This window comes from Lactuca saligna, chromosome 2 (assembly GCF_052625555.1).
Source record: "Lactuca saligna cultivar CGN05327 chromosome 2, ASM5262555v1, whole genome shotgun sequence".
In the NCBI taxonomy this organism is placed as follows: domain Eukaryota; kingdom Viridiplantae; phylum Streptophyta; class Magnoliopsida; order Asterales; family Asteraceae; genus Lactuca; species Lactuca saligna.
The window spans coordinates 182,303,952-182,313,632 of record NC_136418.1 but is presented as its reverse complement, the minus strand read 5'-3'; the positions used below and the strand labels follow the sequence as shown (position 1 = coordinate 182,313,632).

General features: G+C 32.9%; 1 protein-coding gene across 1 annotated transcript; it reads right to left on the bottom strand.

Annotated features, from left to right (window-relative positions):
• Positions 1–7,818: 7,818 nt before the first annotated feature.
• Positions 7,819–8,262, bottom strand: LOC145030476 (uncharacterized). Its single transcript, XM_078978841.1, has one exon. It carries the CDS (start codon positions 8,260–8,262, stop codon positions 7,819–7,821), a length of 444 nt encoding a protein of 147 aa, XP_078834967.1.
• Positions 8,263–9,681: the final 1,419 nt, after the last annotated feature.

The following is a 9,681-nucleotide window of genomic DNA, read 5'->3' as shown; positions in this document are numbered from 1 at the left end:
ACAAAAACCTGATGCTGGAGGAAGAATGAGTTTTAGTAGTATATAAAAATATGCAGTTGCGCTTAGGTATTTGGGATACCGTATAGACTTTGATGCAGTTGACGAGTACTAGAAAATATCCGAGAGGACCGCAATTGATTGTGTAGATTGGTTTTGTGCATATGTGTATGAGGTTTTTCACAAAGAATATTTACGTAAACCTACTCCACATGATATTGAGAGATTATATTTGGCTCATGAAGAGATGCATGGATTTCCAGGTATGCTTGGTGGTCTATATTGTACACCTGTGGCTTGGGAAAAATGTCTAACTCATGGCGTGGTCAATTCACTAGATTTGATATAGGTGAACCAAGTATAAAACTAGAAGCAGATACATCTCAAGGTTTGTGGATATGGCATTCCTTCTTTAGAGTTGCGGGGTCCAACAACGACATTAATATTCTTGGTTAGTCTCTTCTGTTCAACAATATTTGGACCGACAAAACATCGGATATATCGTTCATGGTGAACAAGCACGCGTACGCATATAGTTACTACCTTTGTGATGGGATATACCATAATTATTCTACATTAATGAAGGCATACTCGGTTCCTCAAAGTGAAAAGGAAAAGTTGTTCACAAAAAGGAAGGAATCAACGAGAAAGTATATCGAAAGAGTATTTGGAGTTCTCAAGCAGACATGGAATGTAGTGAAATACGCTACATGACTATGAGATTAAAATATAACTAAGTGAATGGTTCGTGCATGTATTATAATGCATAATATTATCATTGAAGATCAATGTTGAGCGATTTGTATGTATGATCTGAACAACGTTGTCATCCTGATTAAAGAGTTCGTACCCGGAACAACTGAATTTTTAGTACGAATTATTGAAATTCATAACAGTGAAACTTGTTTTGATCTTCAAGAAGATGTCACATAACATTTATACCAACTTAACATGAACGAAGATTAGTTTTTTTTTTTTTTTTTATGTTTTTCTTTTAAATTGTAGGTTATTTAAGTAATGTAGTTTTTAATATTAACTGTAATGTTTCTCTATTGAATGAAAAACTAGTTAAAAAATTCTATGTTTTTTTTTAACTTTAAAGTTGTATTTTTAAATTAAAAAAATAAAAAGATGTGGAATGGAGTGATAGTGGTAGATAATCCATAGGTTTAATGGTTAGTGGTGCTGCTGTGACACCCACCACTATAGTTGTTACCGCTGGATATAAGAGATGGTTTTAGGGATTTGCAATAAATGGTAGGGTTGATGTGAAGTTGGTGTCAAATAATTCAGATGAAAGGTGATTTAAAGATTTCAAGTAGACGGTGTAGGTAGTTGAAACAAAATTCTTCAATTGTTTTTGTTTGTAACTTTGATATTTTTTTTGTTGTAACCATTGAACCCCGTTGGTGCTTTGATTTTATTTTTATTTTATTTTTGGTAATCAACTACTTTGATTGTATTTAATAAAAAAACCACGAGGACAACATCTAGTCGGAGATGATGGAAGATAAGAAAGACAATGTGTAGCGCCCGATTCCTAGTATGTATTATAAATATGAATTTTTACATTTTTACTCTGGGACTCGGCGAGTTGGAGACCCCAACTCGTCGGGTCGAGGTGAAACTTAGGCACAGGTGGAAGGACCTACTCGCCGAGTCAGATGCCTCGACTCTACGAGTAGGTCTGTCTGGATGAAACCCTAATTTTAAGGGTTTGCACCCTACTTAAACACCCTAACTAGCTTCCTTTACAGCCTCCAGCACCCTCAGACCATCCTCACGAAACCCTAATCGATTTTTTAGAGTTCTTGAGCTCTTTGTGCCATTTTGTGTATGTTAGAAGCTTGAGAAGAAAGAGAAGGTTTGGGAGATCAAGAGAAGGCAAGTAGATCCAGAAGTTTTGGCACATTTCCAGCTTACTTAAGGTAAAAAGCTTCAACCTTGACCATTATCTCTTAGATCTCTAGTTAGGGGAAGTTTCTACCTTTACTAAGCTTTAGTAGAGCCATTTTCGGGATTTTGTGGTTGTAAGGGGGTATAACTTCAGATCTTGAACCATTGAGGGTTCCCATGGCATAAAGGTGCCAACTTTATGGCCATGGGAGTCCCATGCACCTTGTGGGCCTTATTTTTAGGTCTTTTGAGCTCGAAGACCCATGCATGGACGTAAAGTTTGTGACTTTACGTGTAATACGGACACTAGGAGGTTAGATATGTGTTCTGGATGCTTTAAGGCCGAATGAAATTGACTGAATAGTTTTGGACATGGAGGGACTCGACGAGTCGCTCACGCGACTCGGCGAGTCAGGTCGTAGTTTCCCCCAAACCTCTTGTGATAATGAGCAATTTGTTGACTTGGAAGAAGACTCAGCCAGTTGTGTTTGTTTATGGACTTGAAGATCATGGGACTCGGTGAGTTTAAGAACAAACTCGACGAGTTCAAGACTAAGTCCCAACTACATGAAGAAGAACTCGACGAGTTCATGGAGAACTCAGCGAGTCTAGGACTAAAAGTGTCAACTTGCATGAAGAGGGACTCAACGTCCCAACTAGCATGAAGACGGACTCGACAAGTTAAAGGATAAACTCGCTAAGTCATGTGCAAAGGGTCCCGAATCTGTAGGAAGGACAAATCGACGAGTTCTTAAAAGACTCGACGAGTAGGATCGAAACTTGTAGCATTTGTGGATTATGGAACTTGATGAGTTGGTGGACCAACTCGGCGAGTCGAGTCAACCAGATGTTGACTTTGACCAAGGTGTTGACCTACACTTTGACTTTGACTTGAGTTGACCCTTAAAAAGGGTTAAAAGCTTGAAGTGGTAATTAAGGAAGGTTGTTATGTGTAGGAGTTTAGAGGAGTTGACCCCGATATCGAGGATAGTTCAGACACAACATGAAATTGAGGTGAATTACCATCCCATAGAAGTGGGTCGAAGGCACCAATGTCAGCCCACTAGTAGTTTATTATAGTTAAGACAATTGTATGCATGATAATTGTCTGGTATGTCACTATATGTTATGAGTTATGTGTTAACATGTCATGATGATATGTGATAGTACTAGTAGGGGTGGTTAGACCCTAGTACCGGTTGTAAGGACCAACAGGGTAGGTCGGGCACCCCAGATAGGCCTAACAATATGTTTATGTTATGTTATTATGTGGTAGTAGTAGGGGTGAAATAGTCCCCGTAGCCGGTTGAGTTAAACTGGAGAGCAGGTCGACACCCCAGATTTGCCAGACAGGGTAGGTCGGCACCCCATAATTGTCGGACAAGGTAGGTCGGCACCCCAGAATTACCAGACAGGGTAGGTCGGGCACCCCAGAATTTCCTGGTAGTATGCTTGTTATGTGGTATGCGGTATGATGGGGGAACTCACTATGCTTCGTGCTTACAGTTTTCAGTTTTGTTTCAGGTACCTCTTCAGTGAAGGAGAAAGAGCTGGCGCGGTAGCTACGCATCACACACATACAGGATTTCCGCACTATGATGTTCTCGGGATTGTACTCTGACGATATTACTATATGTATGATATGGTTTTGAGACATGTAATTATGTTTTTTACAAAAGGATGTTAATTAGTGATGTTTTATTATGAATGTTTTATAAACCGCTTTATTAAAATGAAATTTTTGGTCTTGAAATTTAGCATGTTACACAATGAGAGCAATTTTGGTAGTGACATGAGAGAGGTGAAGTGGCTGCCAAAGATGATGAGTGGTGGTTTTTCTGATGTGATGTGGTGGTTGATGTTTGATGGTGGGAGATAACGACGGTAGACAAACTTAGTAGTAAGAAAATAAAAATAAGAAATTGTAAATATAGTCTTTTTACATACACATACCGGTTAGTTATCAATGAAATGATCCAAAAGGACCAACAATAAAATACTTTGAGAAACCATAAGAACCATCGATCGATGTCCTCAACGTGATACATTTTGCAAACCATATAGAACAATAGTAAAATTCTATCATTTATAAATAAAGCTTAAACCATGTTTACCTCTAACTTATATTAACCTAACAAATTTAGGTTTTTGTGTTTAATAGGTTTTCTATTACATAAGGAATCGTCGTTACCTCAAAATAAATACAATAATATTGTTTTACGGTATCTAATTAGAATTGTATTTTCCAAACTACAAAAGAAACTAAATGTGTGCAACTGAATTAACATGTTTTTTTTGAATCGTAAACAGATCCAAAATATTTTTACGAAGATTTTCCAAAAATATGAGGTCTACGGTGACTCTATTAATGAACTAAAGTGACAAAATGAAATTCAGCAACAATTAAGGGTTAAAGTTGTATATTCCATATAGTACGAGGCCTTTGCATGTATTATGTTTTTGACGTTGATGCCACCGACAAACGGCGAATTTATGATATTCCACAAACTCTTGGGATGCAAGTTTTGACCCCCTTTATTTCTATTATTTTTTCCTTTAATAACCGTGAACACGTATTTCTTACAAACAAGTCATTTGTTGGGAATCTGTTATAGCTCCATGTGGAATATATGGAAAGCAAGGAACGATTTAATCTTCAAAAAGAACCGGCTATCACCCATCAAAATTGCTGATATAATTAAATCGGTGGTGTTCTTGTGGGTAAAAAACAGAAACAATAGAGGAGATCTGTTAATAAGGAGAATGGCCACGATGCCTTTTCTTGGTGTATGATCTATTTTTTGTTTCCACTCTTTTTGTTTTTTTTTCTTCTTTGTATCTCTTCCCTGTCTAGCAGCTTGCTAGCAGGGGTTCTTCCTTTTATTTTATATATAATATATTGACTGGTGCAAAAAAAAAAAAAAAATCATTTGCTTAAACAATTATATTTCTTAATTCTTCTTTTCTACCACTAAATCATATTTTAAATTAAGTTTTTCATGCGCATGAGTGGATTATTAAACTCAGAGAAATCGTAACTAATGTTTTAAGTTCAAGTTTATTCATTATTTTTTATTTAAAATATTACAATTGTATTTTTCATGTTGATCATGATACTAAATAATAAAGATGGTGATATCTTCACTTGTTTTTTTTTTTTTTTTTTTTTTTTTATCTTTTTCTTTTAGTTTTTGAATAATAAAGTGGGTGATAAAGTTCTACTTGATTATGATATTTGGTGTGCATTTTACTACATTGCAACAAATACTTATTATGAGAAAAAAAAAATCGTCTTTAAGTTTGATTGAAAAGATGGCTTAATTAATTGCAATTATGTTTGACGCTTTGCCATCATATTAAGATTCATCATTTCTTCTTTTAACATAGAATGTTTAAGACTTCAACAAATAATCACTTATAATTTTGGAAACCTATTTTCTCCATTTATTTATAAAAGCATTTTTGTAGTAATTACAAGAAGTCCCATGTTTATAGTCATCAACGTTTTTGATCTCTAATTTTTTTTTAACACTTATAATGCTTTTTTTTCTTCTTATGATTTTCTATCCTCCCATTGTTGGAGATTATTAGCATCAAGTACATAACGCATAGGTTTTTGGAAAAATCAAAAGTTGATGTACCTAAGTGCACATGCAACTTAGAATTATATTTTACTATTATAGCAACGTGCTTTTAAAAAAAAATATTACTAACCTCACTTTCACTTGTTTGTGATCTCGTGTATGCGAGTTTGTTGCAAGATGAAGGATCCAAAAGAGAACCCCTCTAATGGAACCAATCCCACATACCAAATAACAGAAGAAAGAACCCACAAATTAGGGTTTATTCGAAAAAATAAGAACCCTAAAGAGGGGATGAGATTTCGAATTTAGAGATGGAAAGATAGAGTACGGACGATTTTGAGAGATGGAATAATAGGCTCTAGGTTTACCCTACCCGTTTATTTATAGGTAGTTGAATCTCATATGGATATAAACTCTAGGGTTTATCCTTATCTTATTCAATTTTGCTTTATCCCTATCCAAAGGATCTAGAAACCATCCACCTCTATGCATTCAGAGGTTTTAGAATATTCCAATGAATCCTTATGATTAATTAATACTCAATATCTTTAATTAATTAAATCCTTCTAATTAATTTATTAATTCCTCAATAAATTAGCACATTATTAATCTTCATTTTCTTATGTTATTTGGATAATGAGATCAATTTAAAAAGACTTTGTTATTATTAAAAATATTATCAAAACAGTTAATAACCATGAACACCATTTCCAACACCCATATGTATAATGAATGTCATGTCTTTCTAATTTTTAAAGCTTTTTTTACTTGTTTTGAACTTATACTAATATCCTTCCTAATAAATAAATAAAAATTCGCCATATGTCAACTTTCATTGATTTGATGATATGACGTTTTGTGGTTTTTTTTTTATTTTATTAATTTCCATATTATATTTAAAAATAATAAATGTAATAATAAATGCATATCAATTTCATTAATTGACTTCTTTTTAATTTAAAATTTTTCTAAATTAAAGTTTCATTAGTTTCTTTTATTTATTTATCTAACTTATTTGTTTAAATTAAAAGAAAAACAAACAATTTAATTTTAATAATTAATATTTTTCAATTTTTTTATAAATTTAAATTTCTCAAATGTTTAGAATTTCATATTTTTTTCTTTAAAATAAACTAATATAATATATAAATCTTACACCTAATTAATTAATATAAGACCCACCTCATTCTTTCCACCCACACCTGTCCTTTTTATGAAATTTTCGTCTCTATCTCTCACATTTCTCTCAAGTTGTGTCACTAGAAAATGAAATAAATCACCCTTTCCGTCTACATTGCAGTATCAGAAAGATGATTAGTTTTTAATCTTGGTTGGTACTAGAAACATTAAAAAGCGCCAACATTACTTTTATTTCTCAAATTATCTAGTCATGCTATGCTTTTCAACTAGACCCCGTTTTACTAATTAACTCTGCTCGAAACAAACTCTTAACCTAGATTGAAAAGTTGCATTACATTCATTACAAGTACTACTAGTAGTTTTTAATACTTGTAATAAGCTTGAAAGCACCAAAATATATGATTTTATGTTTACAAAAAATACAATCCAAATTAAGAACCGATTCGATGTTTTGTAAGCTTGTTATTTGTGTTTATTCATAAAAAATTAAGGATTCTATAAATCAACTAACTTTACTATAAATGGAACTAATTCAAGTTGTTATTCATCAACTAACTTTGGCTAAATTACACATGCTTGGACAAAAAGTTGCATTTTTTTGGCAATGTCATCTTAAATACGGGACCCAAACACTCTACTAGATCGATGAATGAAGAGATGAGACTAACTTATAACAAACAAAAATCCAAAGATTTACTGAAAACAAATTCTCGACATATTGGACACTCAAAAGTAAATGAAAGACGCCTTCTGCTGGCGTGTACATTACTACAGATGATGAACATGGAAAATACGCACGAAAATGATATGAAATGAAAGTATAGGAGGTATTTAGGTAATTACCCTCTCCCCGATTTATCCTTTCGATGCCATTGTCTTCTCATTGCCACCTCCATGATGGCATGATCCGTATCAGTATCACCCCAATTTAACATAAGAAAACACTACAACCTGTAACCTAATTTGTTAAAATTAATCACATATAAACTACTCAAAAGAGATCACTTCATTGATATCATCAGAATTACAAAAGTAAAACTTCTTAATATCATCATTTAGACTGGAATTCCTAGCAACATAAGTGCAGAAATTACATCAATTACTAAAAGCTAAACTGCTTCTACTATTTAAACTGAAACTACTGACTACATAAGAGCAGAAACTACATCAATTACTGAAATAGAAAGTAAGAAGTGGCTAACTAAGTGCTAGTAGGGTGATCATCGTTATCAACGTTTAAAAGAAAACCTCCTGGTCGCATACAACCGTTTCCCACAAACTTCTTATTCTTGTAGATCATGGCTTTTCCCGATTCAAAGCTAACTGCAAACCCTTCCTCAACGAATCGTCCAACCGATACGAAGCAGTTGATAAACGAAGGAATGTGAACAACGTCCTTGAGGGTTACCGTTTGGCCGGAGGTGAACCTCAGTCTCACCGATCCAATTCCAGATACATTAACTTTGCTATTATCTAACTGTGACACATGCTTTCCGGTGACCGGACGATAGTCAACGAACTTGTCTCTAGAGTTGCATACATGCACTGAAGCCCCGGTGGAGAAAACCCATCCTTGGGTAATTGGTTCTCCTACCAGCTGAGCGTATGATACGAAACCAATCTCTTCTGATGACTTTTTGGCCATTTGTCGAGATGAAGAAGAAGCGAAACGAAGACGAATAACGGGAAACCAAAGCAACGGCGCTGCAAACAAGGGATTATTTTATTAGATTTTAGAAAGTTTTTTTTGGACTGGCGACACCCCTATATTTATACTGGCAACTCTTGTAAGTTGTAACCCCACTTGTAGGCCCAGCCCACAAGCGATAAAAATAAATTTTAGAAATTAGAACCGCTAATTTGGTTGGTGATTTGGAAACGAAACGATCGCCGCGTTTTCTGCGATTGTAACGCTTATTTTTTAAATGATGAGGTTGCTTTTAATGCTTACAAAATCGTAGGTATTTTCGACCTCCGGTCTGATTTTTGTCGGGAAAAAAAAACGAAAAAAATAAAATAGAAGGGTGGGTTTCACAACTGTGTACAAGCAGTTAATGTATTTGTAATCATTTACTTTGTTTATTATTATTATTATTATTATTATTATTTTTTGATTGTAGCTTCTACACTATGAAATATAAGAGCATTGGATTGATTTTTATTCTAAAAAAACAAAATAAATAAAAAAATAAAAAAAGCAATCCGTAGGTTTTTGGAGCCAAATAGTAGTCAAAACAACAAAAATAAATAAATAAAATAAACTTAAAACAATAGGTTTTTGGTACAAAATAATAGGTTTTTCAAAAATTATTCTTTGGAAAACTATATGTTTTAAAATACCTACGATCTTATAATGGAAAATAAAAAATCAAAAAATTCAAAAAAATAAAATAAAAAATTTATACAAAGAGCCAAAACCATAGTCAACCTTACTATGAATTTTGATATATTTATCATTTCTTCTTTTTAATAATCCGATTATTTAAAAAACCTAGTCGATTATTATGCCCTCATTTATATTTAGAATGAAATTTAATTTTCACTTTATACACAGGCTTATTGTTAATACTTAATTTTTGTTTTTAATTTGTGTTGACACATCGTTTTAATACTTCGCTTTTAGCAGATTTTAATTTTTAGTCCATTGAAATTTAATCGTGGAAGAGTACTATTTTTCTTCATCCGATATTGCGTTTTATTGTTCTTTTTGTCAGAATAAGGTTTAGAAATATTAACAGTTATAGTTTTTAAAACTACAAAAGTTATAAACTATTGATGTGATTTTATTATAGGTTAATATTAGAAAATATACTAAGTTTACATTAAAATTTTAATCTTATATTATGTTTTTTTTTTTATAATTTGACATTTTATTTTTCAATTTGTTAAAATTCCAACAACTTGACCGGTCAACATGATTATCTGTTGATCTTGCATGCTGACATTACATGTTCACGTGTCAAAATTAATTTTTTCTCACAAAAGATACCAAGTTTTCATTTTTTTTCAATTTTGACACTAAGTTTATTTATTTATTTTTTTTAATTTTGACACTTTATTTATT